At 42.8% G+C, this 19,970-nt stretch overlaps 1 protein-coding gene across 1 annotated transcript; it reads left to right on the plus strand.

The window, feature by feature from the left end:
- The first annotated feature begins 436 nt into the window (after window positions 1-436).
- Window positions 437-19,496, plus strand: E2F7 (E2F transcription factor 7). Its single transcript, XM_054216898.1, has 12 exons — window positions 437-537; window positions 3,773-4,048; window positions 6,002-6,170; window positions 8,631-8,912; window positions 9,563-9,721; window positions 10,746-10,883; window positions 11,697-11,891; window positions 12,530-12,614; window positions 12,922-13,441; window positions 14,287-14,557; window positions 15,786-16,210; window positions 17,550-19,496. The coding sequence occupies exons 1-12, from the start codon at window positions 457-459 to the stop codon at window positions 17,724-17,726; spliced, it is 2,778 nt and encodes a 925-aa protein (XP_054072873.1). The 5' UTR covers window positions 437-456; the 3' UTR covers window positions 17,727-19,496.
- The last annotated feature ends 474 nt before the right edge of the window (window positions 19,497-19,970 follow it).

The following is a 19,970-nucleotide window of genomic DNA, read 5'->3' on the forward strand; positions in this document are numbered from 1 at the left end:
ACGGCCCGCCTCGCGCTGGCGGCCCGGCGGCGGGAGCGGGGCGCGGGGAGGGGGGCGGGGAGGGAAGGGCCGGCGGCGCCCGCGCGCAGAAAAGGAGCGAAGCGGGACCGCGCGGGCGGGAGCCCTGCTTGCCGCGCGCCGCCTGCCCGCCCGCTGATTGGCCGGCTGCTCGGCCGGGGCTCCCCGGCGGGCCGCCCCTGATTGGCCGGCTGCTGAAGCGATGCCGCTGAGGGCGGCTGGCGGGAGCGGCAGAGCCGCGCGCCCCCCGCTCGCCCCAGCCGGGCCGCCGCCGCCGGGCTGAGGGCGCCGAGCCTCCCGCCGCCCGGGCGGCCGCCCCCTCCCTCCCTCTTTCCCCGGGAGGGTGTCCCCGAGCTGCCGCACTGCCCTCGCGTCCCGCCGGGGCCGGGAAGCGGCTCCTCTTAAGGGCCGGGCTCAAAGCGCCTTCTGGCTTTGCAGATGGAGGTGAGCGTCCTGGCGCTGCGGGACCTGGCCGGCGGCCGGCCGGGGCGGCGGGGCCGCGCCGAGGGGGCCCAGAAGGTGAGCGGGGGCGCCGGGGCGGGCGGGGGTCCCTCACGCATTACTCCGCTGCTCCCGGTGCGGAGCATCGCGGCGGCCCGGGGCGGGGGATGGGGGGGCGGCCGGGAGTGCAGAGCCCGAGCCCGGGGCGACTGGAGTTGAGTTGGCTCGGGCCGGGTGCGTGCCCCGGATCGTGTCCCTCTCGTTCCCCATGGCGACATTTGGGGTGCTGCCCATGGGACCAGCGCAACTGGTCTGTCCTGCCACGGTGGTCTGTACAGCAGCACCTTACCTGGTGGCCCTTGGAGCATAGGGGTGTCTGGCCCTACCATTAGGGTAAAAAGACAATCCAGTAAACCAACCGTGAGTCAAGCCACCGTTGTCAGCAATTGAAGTGATTATACTCTGACATTATTCCCAGGGAAACAGTTTTTAGCTTTCACTCAATAAGTAAAACTCTCTAGGCAATCTCAAGCATCCCAGTGGCTACCACTGAGTAAGGTGGAGGAGACTTTAGTACAGACTCACTGTTCAAAACCTAACCAACACCAGGCCTGACATGACATGGGAATAGTGTGGTCCAGTTATTTAGCAGCACTTTGACTGTGCTGATGTACATGTCTGCTGTGCTTGCCTTCTGGCCTGGAAAAGTATGCCTGTATCCATACAGTGGCGTTCCTAGGTCAAGAAGCTAAGTAGTGCCACTTGGCAAGGAGCATGCTCGTCATTCCTCTCCTGCCCCGCCAGCCAGGAGACAGGATATCTAATCTCGGGCATACCTTGCTCAATAATGTCTCCTGAACTAGACCAAATTCACGACTTGCTGTCCATGCTCAGTCTGAGTCTTCCAAAGATCACATAGTTTTTGTCAGACTTGGCTCCTATTGTCTCAGATATTAGTTTCAACTCCTGCTTATATACTAAGTTCATTAAGCCAACCTTTCCTTTCCTCTTGTATTTGTAAGCCATCTCTGCTTGGATCAAGGTGAATCTCATAGTTGGTAGTTCTACCAACTACCCTTGCCATTTTGTACAATACAGCCAGGAGTTCATGGAATATTGCATCTACTGAAAAAAAAAAAAAGAGAGGAGGTAAAAGCATTTCTTACCTTAGCAGAAAATTATGACATACAAGAAATAAAGATCTGAAAGGTTGATACTAGGTGTATACCTCTGTTGTAGTGCCACTACTTTTTTTCATTGTGATATTTGCACAAACATGAAGATTTGAGGTAGTAGAACAGCAGGTTGCTTCAGCTGCCCTCACTGCAGTTCCATTAGCACCAGCCATGGTGAACAGGAACTTGAAGGGAAGGCAGACTTTCACCATTGCAGATTAAGTGTTGATTCACTGCCAAATGTGAAATTGCAAGAATATATTGAGTGCCAACACTATGTGAACATATATTCCAAGAAGTAGCATGGCCTCTAAATTGACCCCTATTTATCACTGTGTGGTAAGTTACAACTGGCTAACTGTTAACTGTAAAAGGAGATATATTTATTACATCCTTTTGGGTAATTCATAGGTGAATGTATGCAGAAGTGTTCTTCATCAGTGCTCAGAGCACAATGCTTTTGATGTGCCAAATTTGTTTCCAGTTTGAACGCTACAGAAGTTCTAGTAAAAGCCAGCTTCAGTTATTACTGGAACTTCTTACTGCTTTCTAGCTAAACTGTACCTGGTAAGGTGATATTTGGAATCACCTATTTAAATATCTATATCAGCTAGTGATAGCTGAATTGTTCCAAATAAAACTTGTGAAAGTTCTTACCGAAAAACAATAGTAATTTAACATTTTCTTTCAGGCTATATTCCACTTCAGAATTGGACTTCTTGCAGCACAAAATAAAATACATAACAATATTCAGCCTCAAAGTTGTCATGCTAGATTTTTAAAACTCATTTTGAAAAAAAAAAAAATGAAGTAGTAATCTCAGTCTGAGCATGAAGACTTGCTCAGTTTGAGACCAACACCAAAAAAGCCACAGCTAGACCAAAGAGCAAATGACTACAAGCCTGATTTATAGTTTAAAAGCAGTTTGCTGTGGTTCCAAAGGCTTCAGTCCCAATTCCAGCAAATTATAAGCTCTGCTAGCTTTCTGATGATAATGTCTGCTTTGCTTTCTCTCTCTCACTTCGCTCAAGGTGCATGCAATCATTTCAAGGAACTAAATCTAGACACTACTGAGCAATATTAGCTAGAGCTCCAAAAACAGTGTCCTGTTTGTAGGGTATTACAGAGAATCGAGGGATAGCTGGGCTATCCAAGAACAGAACGTTGATCTTCCTGGCCAAAAAGAAACAACTTTCTGCATGGGCATTTCTGGAAGTCTGCTCTGTGCCACGTCTAGGATACCTGGACCTCAATTTTTGATATCCCACAAAGAAAGCTATATGACATCCCGTCTCCTTAATTCCTTTAGTTTTCATGAAGTATTTGCACTAACAGACTAGGGTGAAATAGTATCTCTTGTTGCTCAAAAATGTATCTCAGCTCAAGGATACCATTGATGCTTTCTTCAGTCAGTCCCTTGACATTAGTTGATCTGTAGTGATAATTCTTGCAGTAAGAGGAAGGGGTAAATTGGACCCAAAGATGAAATATGAGAAAAGTTTGATTGCAGCTAGGGAATGGAGGAAGCTGAGCTTCATTCAAAGAATGATAAAAATCAGCTGATGAATTAGAGTTTTCCTTCTAGCAGCTCTTAGCTGTGTTCAGAGAATACAGTTATGGAAACTTTCTTCATTGCTTTGGGCAGCAGATAGTACAGATGCAAAGCTTGCTTCACCTGCACATGAAGCTACAACTGTTTTATTTTGACATTTTATGACAGTCTGAGCTGTATCCCCAGCATGGCTTTTCACTGGGGACCTTTCAAGCAGAACACAGTGTTTTCTTGCTAAGTGTAATACAGCTAATGCATTATTTCAGTTTCAATCCAATTTGGTGATTTACATTCATGGGGAGCACTGTCTTGTAGTAACTGTCAGAGTTTATAAGCCTGGTAGGCCACAAGCTGGACTGGTTGACCTCAGGTTCTGTGATTCAGGGTAGTATCTCATACACATTGCCTCCAGTACGCTAGCATGTAGAATATTTTACCGCTTCCAATGAAGGCAGAAGAATTGTGCTTAATATAGCTATGAATGCCAAGACATGAGTCACTGCAATTACCTTCATAAAAGCAATGAAATTGCTTGTTGGACTGTTTTCTTTCCTGTTGTTTTTAAAGAACTTTTTGTTTTTAATAGGAAAACATATTTGATCGATCCAGGATGGCCCCAAAGACTCCCATTAAGAATGAACCAGTTGATTTATCAAAGCAAAAAGGCTGCACCCCGGAAAGAAATCCAATTACACCTGTTAAACTCACTGACAGACCTCAGCCTGATCCCTGGACCCCCACTGCTAACCTGAAGATTCTTGTTAGTGCTGCTAGCCCTGACATGAGGGACAGGGAAAAGAAGAAAGAGCTCTTCAGACCCATAGAAAACAGTGAGCAGAGTGACACACCTGATTCGTTACAGGTGAGACTCAGAACACAATTACCTTATGTTCAATTAGGACTCAGACCTTCCTTAAGTTGTTCCTCAGTTTTCTTCCAACTGGTCCTTTGCTCCCTATGGAAAACTGCAGAATTGTAAAACATTCCCAAGGACAGTTGCCTACACAGCACTGGCTGAGCAGTAGGACTTTCAAAGACTAAAAAGTAACTGTCTTACTAGTAACTGACCTGAGACCCCTCAAGAGCCTGAATATTACTCAAAAGGACAGTGAAGGAAGTAGAGCTTAAATGTGTAATTTTTCCCAATTTAAGTAGTTCTGATGCTATTTTCTGAACCGCATTAGAAAGAAAATTGCCAGGTCATTCTTAAACAGACAGGCAGCATTTGCAATAGCATTTGACAATAGGAGGGCATATTTTTCAATGTATGTTTGAAATCTTATACCTTGTCCACAACAGCCTGACAGAGTGGTCAGTTGAAACCTTTATCCCCCTTTCCATACCAGCCCCCAAACCAGTAGTCAGAGAGCACGGTCAAGTGTTAGGAAGACTTTCACTTGCCAAGACTCAGGCAAGGAGGGGGCCGATCCCTCTCCTCGCTTTAGGGAGTCTCACCATGGAGAGAATGACATCAGGTCGTAATAAGTATCATTACAGTTTTCTTTCTTCAGACTTTTTTTTGTTCCTCCTCTGGTGATTTCAGCGAAAGGAAGATAGTTCTGGGGCCCTCCTACTGAGAAACATCATTTGATAGGTAAACATTACTCTTTAAGTGTAGATTTTACAGCATCTACAGTGACAGTAGTCTGCAGAATTCTCCAGTTTAGGTAGTCATAAAGGAGCAAACAGTTCTCTAAAGATAATTCCTAACATAGCTTCCAGTAAGTAAAAAACAGTCAATGTTAAAGGTTAGTTTATTACCACTCCAAGCCTGCCAAGATATAGCGTTTTTGGGGTGGCTACTATAAACAGTTCAAATATTTTCTAGTTAATAAAACTTATACTTAATAATTTTCTCCACACAGAAATCTGATTTACAACAGGTGTAAGAGTATTACTGTAAGAATACCTGATAAAACTCAGATTCAATCACAGCAACAGCCTGCCACAAGGTCACTTAGTCACAACCAACAAAGGACAGTTAAGATCTCATAAGCAAGAAAACATGAATTTCAACAGCTGCCACCACTCTCAGCTTTTCTTTGCCAGAGGGTGAGATTATCTTGTTTTTCCTTTTTTGACACAGAAGCAAAACCACAAAGTTACCACTGCAGAAAAATCCTTCATCATTCTCATTTTGTAATAAATAAACATACCTCTTCATATATTCTTGCCATCACAGTTTTTTGTGGTTTTTACTTTTTTTTCCCCCTGCAGGGACAGAAAGACCATATTCAGGCCATCCTATAGACTTCACTTAAGCTAACAGCTTGACTGAACTTAAGGTTCAGAGATTGGGTGGTGCCTTTTATAGTCTCCTAGCATCAGTTTCTCCCCCCCACCCCCCCAACCTCCAGTTTTTTAAAGTTATAGAGGCACTGTAAAGGGCAGTAAAATCTCTTGAAAGGTTTTTCAGGAACTCTTTGATGGCTTGTACATCTTCTGGTTTATTAGATCCAGAGGTGTTTGAGGGAATATTCCTCCTCCTCTCAAAAAGGAACATTCCTTCCAAGTAGGATCTTACTATCTGCTAGTCTGGGGTGTTTGGTCTCCCTGTTTTATTTCCTTATGCATAACCATTATTTTATGATCTTGCAGATAAGAGTTTTTCTGTAGATAACTTGGGTGGTGAATTAAAAAGAGCTTGCAAGCAAAAAAGTATCACCCAAGTGCTCTGTGTTTGCAAGGAGTCCATGTTTTTTTTATTATTAGAAAGTCCAAGCTTAAATATTGCTAACATTTGAAACATGTCTCGCTTGGCTATGCCTTGCTTCTAAAACTCTGCACTAAAGGGTTAACATTTATTTTTTAACAGTATGATATGGTAGACGACAGCACGGTTGATGAATTTGAAAAGCAGAGGCCCAGCAGAAAACAGAAAAGCTTAGGACTCTTGTGCCAAAAGTTTCTAGCTCGCTATCCAAGTTATCCGTTGTCAACAGAAAAAACTACTATTTCTTTGGATGAAGTGGCTTCAATTCTTGGTATGTATGCCAGCAAAAATGGGGTAACTGTTCACCTGGAGTAACTCAACAGGAGGGCCTTCAAAATATCAACCTTCTTACAGAGTACATTCAAGGTCTGCCTTTCTTCGGGTCTGAATGCTCTTCTAATCTTACTAATCAAGAGTTGGAAATGCCTAATATTCCCAAGTGTCTTTACTGCTTTATAATGCTACCATTTTGAAATCTGCTTTCTGACAGTACTTTTTACTAGACATATCTGTCCTCCAACTGTTTACCAACTCTGTTGCTTTCTTAAATTTTCAATTTGCTGAACACTGAAGGAGCTGTGAGTTACAAACCCTCTGAAGGAGGACTTACGAACAACAAATTTTGTCAAAATGGAGTGTCTGGGGAAACAATTGCAAACTAGTAGGTGTAAGAAATCAGTTGGGCTTATTGCCTGACTTCAGAAATGTGCCTGACATTGTGTCTTCCAAGATCTCATGGTTCATCAAGGTTATCTTAGCTTTAAATATTGTCTTCTGAGGGGAGGTTACTAGGAGACCTGCAAGAGTAGAATGAGAAAATGTGTTGTGTTGAGGTGGCAAGAAGGTATTCAGTAGCCTGTTTGCTGGGTCTGCTGTTAAGTTTGGTCTTAGGTAAAAGATTAATGATGTATCTGAGAGAAGTAATACAACTTGGGAGAGTGGACTTGGCCACGTCACACCAATAACAAAAAGATCGAGGTCCTTGGAGAGTTAGCCTGTTAGCTAGGATGGGCTTTCAAAATTGGATTTAAACTAAATAAGTATTGTATCTACATTTAGAACTCAGGTATTTAACAGAAAAGAGGTAGCAAAAATGAGGTGTGTCTGTTTCGGGAGAAAAAGGAACAGAAGAGTGATGTCCGCTGTGACACTGCTAAGAAAGTCCTTGAAATACTTATTTATTTGCCTTGGCAATGGGAAGTGGAAATAGGAGAGAATTCAGATGAAGTAAATAGTTAAATAAATTACTTTTTAAATTAATTGTTCTTTTAGATTTTGCAGTTACTTCTTCCTGTATTTGCATGAGATGCTCGTGCTCCAACCTTGTACAGCTGAACATGAGTAGTGCTTTATGCTGTGTTGGAAGTGGCACTACCTTTCCTAAATAACTAGAAACTTTGTTTTAAAACTTACTGTTGGGGATTTTACCTCCCAGAAGGGGGTGTGCTTGCTCTCCCTTCGGTTTTCACTTTCTTGCTTGACTGTATCCACTTGCTTCAGGGACCACAAAATCAGTCACTACTAATGTTGCTGCTCTCTGTGTAACAAATGATGGTTGTAATACAGCTTTTGGTACAAATGTGTATTGCTTTGTTCATTGAAGACCTATGGAAAGCCCATAAAGGGGGCTGTGCCGCTAGTGCCTGTCAGACACCAGGATATGTGTAGCACTCTTGTTTTTCCGGAGTACGTTTCACTCCAAGATCTGCACACACTTGGAAATACTCATGAATTGTTTATCTTAATATCCGTTTGAAGCTGGTAAGTATTATCTGTATTCTCCAGATGGGTAAACAGATGCATCAAGGCCTTGCCTTCCACAGGGAAGTCTTTCAAAACCTTTCCCCTTGGCTAGCACTTGTTCTCCTCAGCTCATGTTAACTGTTATGGGATTTCTGGTGCAAGGGATGCCACCAGCTGTATGCTGGTGCACTGTGTTACATATAACAGCATGCTTCAAACAGCGCTGGACACAAGTACTCAGGACAGTGAGCAGAACCACTGGCCTGTTCATATTCAGTTCCCTCAGTCAGACTGAACCCAAGTTGGACGTATTTCGTAGATTTCCCATTGATGCAAACCCAGCCAGCACCGAGGACTTCTTTCCGCTGCATTTGGGAACAGTAGGTCTCATTCTCCTCTGCTTTGCACTTTGTGAAGCCTTTGGTGCTCCTTTGCTTGGTACATGCTTAGCAAGTAATTGTGCCACTGGAAAAGCAAGTGGAGGACCACACTCCCAGTGGTTCCTGTAGGAGTGGGCTTTTATATCTCCCTTGTGTCAGTGCCAGGCGCAGACCCTTTCCTGCCCTCTGTTACACACAGGTATGTGTCTGAGCTCTGAAGGTCTCTGACAAGAAGGGCCAAAGTGCTCTGAATTCCTCTGCCCCTATTCCTCAGGGCAGTCTGGATAAGTCTGAGTGAGGGGGGCTGGGCAGACTGCAATCAGTTCTTCTAAACGCAGTGTAGATGCTTTGAGCTGAAGCAATGGTTAGGCCTGCAGTTAACAAAATAGACAATGAACATCATACCATGGGGTTGACCATACATAAGTCAGTTCTTAATTGTGCAAATTTGGATGGATCTAATGTAATGTGTCCAGGTGAACAGTGAAAAATGTATTGTGAACACTCAGTATTAGAAACAGCCTGTTCTCTGTTCTGCTTCTGCTGAAGAGCACATTAAAACTACATGAGCATCTATGTCTTTTTTATTTCTTCCCTTCTTAAAACAGGAGTTGAGCGGAGACGAATTTACGATATAGTGAATGTCCTGGAGTCATTGCACTTGGTTAGCCGCGTGGCCAAGAACCAGTACTGTTGGCATGGGCGGCACAACCTAAGTCAGACTCTGAAAACGCTTCAGGAAGCAGGAGAGGTGCAGTATGGAGAGCTAATGACCTTCCAGCACAAGGAGCAGGACTTGGACTACAAATTTGGAGAACGGAAAAAGGAAACTATTCCAGATACTCAAGATGGACCGTTACTGGACTTTTCAGAACCAGATTGCACCTCTGGTAAGATAACTAACATGTGTGATGTGATACACAGACACAAGTCTCTTTCTCCAGTTTATTATGTGACTTTTTCCCTTGCTTTACTTTTAAATTAAATAATTTTTAAAAAATATTCTTTGCAAAACGGTGCTCAATTCACTGTGGGGGTGACAGAATTCTTCCTTCCATCCTGTCCCTACCATGGATTTCAGGACAGATTTTCCTTCTGTCCTCCAGACTGGCAGGAACTTTTTCCAGACACTCTAGTTCTGCATTCCCCACCTGTACCTGACAGTAAATGCTTTATCCCGACAGAAGGTGCCATCTTCCATTTGTCCAGTGTTTGCATACTGCCCATATAATAGATAGTGTTGAAGTTGCAAAGTCCGTTGGGGTCACAAAATTACAGTGGCGCAAAACTGTGCAACGTAACATAGAATCAGCTTTGGAATCTGACTTCCTAAAAGCTACTTCTGCAAGCTTTCATTTTTATTGCCTTTTGAAGAGAGACTTCCGTCTGCATTATTCAGTTATTTGCTGCTTTTCAAAAGATTTCTGCTTCCGGACAAGGAAATACTTTACTGCTTTTGTGTGTGAGAAACCTACTTGTTAGTTTTCTTGCTGTGATGGATGACATATGCTAAGAGACTTGGGTATTATTTGTAACACAGCATCTGCAAACAGCAGAAAGGACAAGTCGTTGCGGATTATGAGCCAAAAGTTTGTCATGCTGTTCCTTGTCTCCAAGACCAAGATAGTCACTCTGGACGTCGCAGCAAAGATACTGATAGAAGAAACCCAGGATACAGTGGACCACAGCAAATTTAAAAGTAAGCTGGCTATTGACGGACCAATGAATCAGTCAGTGAGTAAAGGAAACAGGGCCATGTTTGGACTGACTCCAGTAGGTAACAACAAGAGCAGGTCGGGAATCTTTTGCTGAAATATGGTCTAGAGTTTTTTTAATTGCAAATGCCAGTTTATGAAAACAGCGCTTGGGGTGGGGAAGAGACAATTTGACAATTATCTCCAAGTTTTAGCTTCAGAATGAAGAAAAATCTTTTTTGTTGTTGTTTGAATTTTTTTCATACTTTAACTCTGTTTCCTGTACTGTTCTGAATGATGTTTCAGAACTTGTTGAAATGAAACATTGTTTAATTTTACGGAATTCATTTTCTTTTCTGCAGAAATGTATTACTTCTCTTTTTCACCCCAGAAATTTTTCACAACTGGATGGCACAGTTTGCTTTTCAGTTAGTGGGCACTAGTACTTAGATGCCTTGGACAACGTGGAAAAACTCAGCATTAGTAAACAGTTCTTCTAAAATAAAGACTTTTATTTTACATTTTAAAGCACTTTTAAAATAAAGAACTTGCACTTCAGTCTTAAAATTCTACCCCAAATACTGTGAAGGATGTGAGAAGTTTAGCTGGGCAACCTGTGGGTGTCATATTTAGCTCAAACATGTTATTTATTGGAGTCACAGAGATTTTTCTAAGAATGTTACATTTTTAAGATAATAAATATGTGTCCTCTTTTGCCCAAGTGCTTGTTTTTATCCCACGTGGAGGTAGCTGCCTCTTCTGGGCAAGCTGCTGAGCTACCTCAAAATGAGATAGGTGAGCTTAAACCTGAGCAGCTAAGATAGGTGAACAGCTAAGATATGAAGAAGCAACAAGAAGCAGGTGGGAGCTGGCATGGCAGGCTTCACAGGAGGAGGCTTAAATCCATCCCAATTTGATTTTACCCACCTGGTCTATGAAAGCTGATATTATGGAATGAAATTACCATGTAAATATGTACTGTACATTGTAAACATGACTGTCTTGACTATTTATGCCCTTTCTTGTTAGCAAAGGTACGAAGACTGTATGATATTGCCAATGTTCTCACCAGCCTAGGCTTGATCAAGAAAGTTCATGTCACGGAGGAACGAGGACGCAAACCAGCCTTCAAGTGGATTGGGCCTGTGGAATTCCCTGGAAAGACCGGTAAGTTGTGTAGTTCCCATCTCCTTTCTTTTTATTTTGATAGTCCCTTCCCAAGTGGCAATAGGTTGTTTTCCATGGGTAGAGTGGCTTGGGATTCATTGTCCACCCTCTGATTATTAACTGCTGGCCAGCTCAACATTGTTAGACTTTATGCTGAGAGTATGGAGCTGTCAAGGGATGTTGAAGGATACTGTGTCTTGCTGGTATTTTTACACCAACTTACATAACTGTATGAATTGTAAAGCAATGTCAGATAGTGCCTACATCTCCAAATCCTACAGCTCCAAACACACAGCTTTTCTGGGTTGCAAAATCTCTGTAATTCCATCATAACTAGACAGTGAATTACTGTCTTGTAAGGGGACTTACCAAGGTAGAGTAGGGCTGTTTCTTGCATGTGTCCCCTCATACAAAATGTTTATCTGCAAAGAAGGAGGCAGTGGGACAGAGCATCTCTAAGCTGCTGATTCTTGGCTAGAAGACAGAGCAAAGGAAAGTCCTTTGCTAATATATTTGGGTCAGGCCAGTGCCAGGACCAAGTAGAAGTGAAGGATAGTCTTCATGCCATCTTAGTACCCTTTCTTCTCTTGGCTATGCATACTAGACTGTAGCTGCTACTCCAGCTGCCATGGAATGGAAAGGTGGGAAGCCCTTATCTTGTCTATTGGAGCTTAGGTCTGCTTCGGCGTTGTGGAGTCTGGGATCGTATAGAGGTTACCTCTTCTCTTGTGGCCAAGTTCGGTAACATGGCAGAGGCCTAAATGATGAGCTGTGTTCCCTGAAGGACTATTGTAAAAAATTGTGTTCCTACAGATGAGCCGAGAGGGAATAACCCAACATCTGATCCTCTGCCACGGACGCAGAGAGGAGTCTGTGCCCCGTATCAGATCTGTGCTACTGGAAAGCAAAGGTTTACACGTCATGCTTCATTTAACGGCGCACAGCCTTGTGAAGAAACCAGAAGGAAGGTCAGTTCTGAGCCCAACAGCCCACGTCAAGAGAGGCAAGGTAACTACTGAGGAAGCATGTTCTTTTGTATCCCATTGGATCTGCCCAAATGTGGGCCCACCAATTTAAGGCACTTGACTGGGGGAATCAGCCTGATTAAGTAAGTGAATTACTCTTAGGAGGTGCCTGTATTTCTACTGTCCATGTGATGAGACTTCTGGCTTGAACCCTCCCGTCAAGTGCCTAAAGTTAGATGAGATGAATCTGGGCCATACTGCCTTGAATCTGCAGTTTGTTTTTTGGTAAATGTTTCTGTTCTTCACTAACTGCAACTATACTACAGCTTCTTCTGTTAAAATTTGATATAGATAAGGAAAGATTCTTTAGCCACAAAAGCTTGCTTTATTTTATGGTTCCTAATATAGTGGAATTTACTGTAACAATCTAATGGATAGCTGTTAAAACAGATAAAGCAATTACAGGGCTTTTCACAGTTCCCTGTTATAGGAAATTATGATGTCAAGCACCTCTCCGGTGGGACTGAGAGTTCTGAGTGTCTTGCATGTTCTAGCTCTAGGTGATTAGTGGGTGTTATAAAAATGTGCCAGGATAGAAAAATTATATCAATTATATGGCCAGCATCAAAATATACTTGGTAAACCTACCTGTTATTAATTGAATGCTCCTTTTTCTTTTAGCCTGTATTGTGAATTCAGATGAATATTGCTCCAAAATGATAAATCTAGCAGCTGTCTGCAGGCAGAAAATAGAGGAAGATACTAGGTAGGTTGGTCTTAACTTCCGTCCAGTTTTAGCTTTGTGCTTGTTATGTTTAGTTCAGGGCTAGATTTCATTGATGAGAGTAAGATAGAAAATTGCCAGATTCTCATTATTTTAATGCTGATAGGTCTCAGCATGGCTTGCTTTATTTTTTTTCAAGTGATCCCCCTTGTAAACTGTTCAAAAGTAGTGGTTAGGGGGGGGGGATTTTTCCATGTTTATGTTCAGCAATGTACCTGTTTGCTTTTAAGGATAAAATAGAGTTTAATTTTGGACTAAATATTTTTCCCCTTTTCATTACTTTTTTTAGGAATAAAGCTTGTGCCACAGAAACGATATTAAATTCAGTAAGGAACCCAAGCACAACGTCAACTCTCTCCCTTCTTCCAGTTCCTGGGGACTCTGATTTTTGTGTTAACCCTTTGCCTCAGGCAGTTTTCCCTATGGTTCAAGCAGACGTGCCAAACCTCGCGCTGCTAAATGGGGTCAGCAGCCAAAGTCTACATCCTTCCATGCCAGCAGCCTCCAAAACAGAAGATGGAAAACCTACCCTGCTCCCCAGCCAACCCTTCCTGTGCTTTCCGTCTTCATCCCTTTTTATGTTTTGTGGTGGTCTTCAGGAAAATAACTTGAGGGAGACCCTGCCCACCACAGGAGAGGTGGGAAACAGGAATGCAGAAGCTCAGGCTGCAGTACCTCCAACTGCCTGCCAGAAACGCAGCTCCCACAAGTGCACATCGCCCTTTGCACCTGTAGATGATGAAGAGCCAGCTGCTAAAAAGCAAACCATGGAACAGCGTGATGTGCCCCTCTCACTTGTAGTACCCAAGGTAAAGATGTGAATTTCATTATCACTTAGGCTTCCTGTTAGCAAGGAAAGACTTTTTCCTAAGACTGTTTTCAGAAGTGAAAATTCACTGCACCACTCTTGTTACAGATGTAATGCTGCCTCCCACATGTTAATAAAATTGTAAGGGTGCTGTGTCAGGAAGTATAGGCATTAACTGGGAGATGTTTTCACACTACCAGGGGAAAATGGACTGTGATTGCTTTGCATAGGGAAGTGATGGTCAGCTGTTCTTTGGAATCAGTGTCATGATCATTGTCTTCAACAAAAGGCCTGCCAGAGGGGAAGAAATCAATGTGACTGTTACTCCTCATCTTCTTCTGTTAGCTTGGGCTTTCACGGACAGCAGCAGCATTGCTTACCCTAGTGAGCTATGGCAAATGTGTTTTGTACTTTTCCCCTGCTCTCCAGCCTGAGTCCCTCTCTCTCAAGCTCAGTGTTGCCCACAGCAGGCTGGTGAGAGAGGAGATGATGGTGAAGATGAAGTGCATCTATCTCATGGTTTTCTTAACTACTGAAAATGAGGGTCAGGCTCAAGGTGTTTGAATATAAGCCATTTGAGACAGGTGTTTTTCCTTGTCAATAAAGAGAAATGAATCCCTAAGTTCAGGTATTTCTTATGTGGTGTCTCCAAGTACTGAGAGCGAACAGCAGCACAGGGCTTAGGCATCACAAACAAAATTTTTAACTTAGTGACTTGCTAAGGAGTTTTGTGCTGCCCCTTTCGCAGGTGCACATTTTACTCTGTAGCTGAGGGAAGCGTATGAGAGACATTATACTGTGCTATTTCATTTTGGACTTGTCATTTCCTCTTTTGTTTTTGCATAGAAGCCTTTTGAGTCACCCAAGGCAGAATCTATCCCAGGAAGTGGTTGTACACCTGCTGTACATCTAGAAGATTTTCATCTGGACCTTGCAAGTCCTGCTGCTCCAGAGGCTGCAGACAAGGAGTCTACTAAGCCTTTAGATTCTCAGGAGCAAGAAAAATGGTCTCAGAATAACAACCCTGATGAACCCTCTCCAGGAAAAGAGCACATCTCTAAAGAAAATGCCAATCAACCTTTCCTACCACAGTATCTTTATGTTCAGCCTACTTCTGGTAAGGACAGCCCTGAGATCCGGAGGCATCAAACTTCTGCATCTGTTCACTGAGCTGTTCAAATAGGGAGATCTACAGATAGGTGAATAAGTCTATATGTGTCACAAAAACTGTCAGCAGTTCTCTGTAGTAGTTTAATAGCTCAGAATTCTTTTGACTACAGATGAAATGTTGCTTCTCTAAAAATATGAGCATTTTTCTGAGGTACCCAAAAATTAATAGAGATAAGTAATGTGTGTTTTACATGCTTGAACTATGTGCAGCAAAAAAGACACCTATCCAGCATTCAAATCTCAGGGGAGCCGGAAGTCTAGGTTTGGCAGTAAGGCAGCCAGAATAGTACAATAGCATTTCCCTCAGTGGGTGAATTTAGTCATCTGTGAACTTTGTCCTGTCTTGTCACGTGGATCATCGGGATAACCCCACAAAAACTGAGACACTGTGAGTGTAACCTGGCCTGCTTGTAGGACACAGTACGTATGGCGAGGAACTAGCTGAAAGTATCGCAAAACGGTGTCCGCCATTTTTTGCGCCTGTGTTTGTGTGGAGTGGAAGAGTCTCTTGTGGGAATGGGATACGTGTGGCAGATTTCCATGACCACTACTTTAGTGTTTGACTCACTTGTGGCACAGAGTGAGGTCTGTGGGATTTCACTTACAGGATGGAGATGCTCAGTTTGAAAATGTTAATCTTGATGTTTTGGAAGGCCAGATAAACTGGGAAATGGAGCAGCTTCTGTTTCAAAACAGTATTTCAGCTGTTTTCAGGAAAATGAGAGTCTTCGGGGTATATCTTTTTGGGTGTTTTCCATTTGCTGGGGTTTTTTTCCTCATTAAAAGCAGTGTATATGTTTTCACGTAGCAGAGGATATGATTCCTGTTAGTGAAAAAAAGAGTTTGTTTAACCAATATGTTGCTTGTAACTGAAGTTAGAAGCAGAAAATATCAAGGTGTGTGGTTGATACTTAACATGAACAAAGTAAACGGATGCACATAGAGTGAACAGGCAGTAGGTAGGGAGGTGGAGGCAGGTAGAGAAAGGAAGCTTGACACAAGAGTCGTGGGTTTGTAACAGTTTTCTTCCTTCTTTTTTCTTCCTTTTGTCACAGTTTTCTTCCCAGGCTTTTTCTTTGTTGTCATCCCTCTTTCCTGTTCTAGATGAAGTTATAATAGCTTAATTTCAATTTGTCAAGTGTATTAATGCCTTGCTTTTTCTCTCTTTGGTTTAGGATTAAGCAGTTTTAATTTCCTGTTCTCTGCAAACCAAGCCCCTGGTGCCTTCAGCCTGGCTGCAAGCCAGTTACCTTCTATGAGCGTCCCCTGTGTCGTGGTGCCGTCAGCAGCCATGGCTTCATTCCCTGTTGTCTGTTCTCCTACAGTCACTGGTCCTCTTTCCCCAGTTCCCGATGGCTCCTTCTCAGCTGCCACCTCCATGAATTTCAGTGTGTCCGGCCTGGCATCAACAGCACCTGTTTTCATAGGCACCACGGCAGTGGTTACCCCCAAGGTCTCACCCACGCCTTCGGTGGATCCCCAGCAACCAGCTCACCCCACTCTGCACCTGAGTCCTGTTCTTGCAAGGTCTTGCGGTGCCCTTAAACTGGACTCCCCCGTGTGTATGGGGCATCCGGTGACTGTTCTGAAGCTGCAGCAGGTAAGAGCCGAAAGTGGTTGAGTGAGGATGAAACAGCGGTGCCAGGACACTGGGACCGAAGGCAGCTTGCACTGCAGGCTGGTGCTGGTGTGTCAGAGTGGGAAGCTGGTGCTGGTGTGTCAGAGTGGGAAGCTGGCACACTGGGAGCTGGTGTCTTCCACTTAGTTTGCATATCCATCTGCAGTAGCGGCAGGGCTTGGGACAGTGTTAAAAACTTAGCCCAGCATAGCATCTCTAGCCCTGAATGGTGAAATGGGGAGTTTTAAAAATTTCACAGGAATTTTAAAATCATAAAAGTCTTAATCTTTAAAAATCTTATGGGAATAGAGAAAAAATGAGCTACAGGGTTTTTTCCCCAGAAATCCAAGTCAATATTTTTTCCCCATTTGACACCATCGTTGTGTATTATGCAATGGCTACAGAAACACATTAGGAAGACAGGAGGATTGTTTGTCATAATTCAGGAGTTAACTGGCTGCAACGCTGCTCAGGCAGTAGTGTCCTGGGTTACCTCCTCACCCCTGTTCCGATCTCTGTTCTGAAAACAATTATTGTGAGTTTTGTTGATCTTTTTATAAAGGTATTTTTTCAAAATTCTACCACGTTGCAAGTTAGAAAAAAGAGAAATTTAGAAGCGAAGGACTCATTTATCTGAACTACAGTCAGTGACAAAACAGTCATGTCACGGTGTGTTACTTGGGTCTTTACAACTATTAGCAGTGACATTTTGGCACTGCTTTAGCTTACATTCTTAAATCTGTGATTTGTTTTCCTGTTGTCTAATGCAGTCACAAATAGATTGAACTTCTGGAAGCTTTATGAGTGTTACTTTATGTTTATCTTGTTCGAGCTTTAGAAAAAGCCTTAAATAGAGACTGGTTGGCAGACGATCTGATTAGAGATACTAACATTAGAGGTTGTGGTAGAGTGACACTTAAAACACAAGTGGCCAGGGTTTAGGAGACTAATTTTAGATCTGCTTCGATGCTAACAAATAACAAAATTGAGTAAAACATCAAGGAAGGGAAAGAGCCATTTAAGCTAAAGGACAAGATTGGCATAAGAATGACTGAGTATGAACTAGTCGTGAATACATTTAAGTTGGAAATGAGATAGAGGCTTTCAGCTTCCAGAAATGATGTACTGGCAGACATCTCCAGAACAAAAAGGGGTAACGCCTGTAGCTTTTTACGTGGAGCTTCTGAAAGGATGTGTGATGTGGTTCCCTACAGTAGCAGGGTACAGGGCTTAATGTCTACAAGCTGTCTTCTGTTTGTGTGCTTGCATGTAAGCTTTGACAACATCCGATTGAATCACCTTGGTTTTGTTTCACAAATAGCCTTCGTCAACTCCTCTCACTCCCAAGAGCATTCGTCCTGCACATCATGAAGCATTTTTCAAAACTCCCGGAAGTCTTGGAGGCCCTGTTGCATGGAAGAAAAATGAAGGCAACCAGACCAGAAATGCCAGCTCTGTGCAGAGGAGACTGGAAATCTCTAGTACCAGCCCTGACTAACTCCAGTCATTGCAAAGGGTGGGCAGATTGTCCTAGGACCCTGTATCCATTACAAGAGAACAAGCTCTTACCCGACAAGAGGATGTATGTTAAAATGTCATCCCTTTTGGCTTGCTTCCCTGCTATCTATTCACCCACCCGTTCTATTAACCACCACCCTCACAAATCATCCTTGATACGGAAAACCTTTTACTGAGTTGTTCCTTCGGTACTGATTTGAATTCAGATGCTGTGCTTCACATGGCCTTGCGGGCATCAAATTGTATTTGTGGTTTTAATTTGGAAAACTGTTGCTGTGAGGAGATGCAAACAGGTTTCCTTGGAGTCCCCAGGGGTTCTTTATTCATGGTTTTAAGTGTGATGTCTAGCACTTATCTGGGGTAAGCGTTTTTTTTGCATGTACTCGACTTACCCTGAGTAAATCTGTGGTGAAAATGATAAACTCGTGCAGTTGTGAGAACAACTGCTTCCTTGGTTCCAATCTGTCAAATCCAGCCTCTGCAGTGCACCCTCATGCTATTTATTTTGTACGTTGGAGTGGGATTTAGTGCAAAAAAGTTTTTTTGCAGCTTCAGAATACAGATTTTCTCAGGGTAGGATTACTTGAATGTCAGTTGGTTGTTGTACAATTTGCCCAGCACTTGTGGTTAGAAAAAATTAATCATAACTTAACACAATATGACTGAATGTATACATGTGAAAAATATTAAGACCAAAATAACTGTGAATGTTAACGTTTTTATAATTGTGTTAATGAACTGTATTAGTCCTTGGGTTGTTTTTTTTCGTTTACTCTGAGCAAAATGTAAAAGTTAGATGTAAAGAATACAAAACCTGATTCCTTAAATAAGTTTAACGAAGTAATTTGAGAGTGGCAAGCCACTGAGAGGCCTGTGCTAAGATTTCATCTCCTGTTAAATATATAGTCTAGGCTTTAGGAGCAAGGAACACTGGTAAGTCATTAACCGCATGATTAGATTCAGTCTAAGCTGAGTCTATTTAAGTGCCTATTTAGCGGTTTACTGAAGTCTACTTAAGGGGTATGTACTTAAGTGCCTAAATCTTCACTTACGGGAATTTCATAACTAGTTAATAGCGCATTTGAGCGTACTTGGAAGATAAGGGAGATCTTATCTTTTAGTGCACATCTATCTAAAACATTAAAAGAATCTGAAAAGAGCAGGAGCCGTGAATTTTGGAAGTGGGGAAAAAAATTATCTGTATTCCTTAGGAGAAGATAAAGAGGAAGAAAAGTCTAACAGTTAACACTCAGACTCGTCAAATGATGCATGGTGCTATTAATAGTATAGGACATAATTTTAAGAGTTAATGCTCTTATGCTTGGGTATGTTTTCACTGGTGCAGCAATCTGCAATTAAATTTGTGTGGTTTCCTGTTTAAAAGGCAGAAAGTGTTGCTGTTGACATCACGTTACTCTGGATTTTTAGCAAACATAGGGCCAGCATTGTCAGCTCTTCTCTCACTGGTACTGGTACTGGTTTTCCAAGGGTAGATGCACCGTCGGATGTGCTACTTCGTTGGTTAAGGGAGGCTAGGACTTTGGGGGTTGGGGATTTGATAAGGTTTTTTATTTTTATAATGAAATGTATTATGAAAATGGAGTTTAAGAAGGAATTTTAGTGAAGCTGGGAGTTTGAGTAATGTGGCCTTATCTTAGAATAGACCAATAACAGCCTTATAAGGAGGGCTGCTAAGCCCTCCTTGAAAGAAAATCTATAGTAGAATTATCACAGGAAATTTCAGGGGTGGTAAAGAAGAATCTTCAGACTGCTAAATTTTAAGGTGGTCTTCTTTGTTGGTTTTTTTTTTTTATTACACTACAGTTGTGAAAGTTTACAATTTTTGCTTCTGAATTATTTCTTCTTATACGCCCACTTATAATAATTTCACTTTGAAAAGCAATGTGTGATCGGCACGGTGCTGCCCCTGCACTTCTGCTAGCATGCATTTGTTGCCATTGGGGCTGGAAACAGGGTGCTGGGGTTCAGGAGGACATGGTGGACGTTGATTCTCCAGACCTTGTCTTTTCTCTTCCCCTCTTGTACGGTGCAGTCTTTTAGTGAAATGGCAGCTGGGAGCAGAGAGGAGGATCAGAGCTAATGTTGCCTCTTCGCTCCAGTTGAAGCATCATTGCAAAATTGCCTCGCTTTGTCGGTAATGTTATTCTGTGCCATAACTAACCTAACTATACTTGAAAATGCAGGGACTGAAAATGGATCTTCA

The sequence above is a fragment of the Rissa tridactyla genome, chromosome 1, assembly GCF_028500815.1.
Source record: "Rissa tridactyla isolate bRisTri1 chromosome 1, bRisTri1.patW.cur.20221130, whole genome shotgun sequence".
Classification (NCBI taxonomy): Eukaryota; Metazoa; Chordata; class Aves; order Charadriiformes; family Laridae; genus Rissa; species Rissa tridactyla.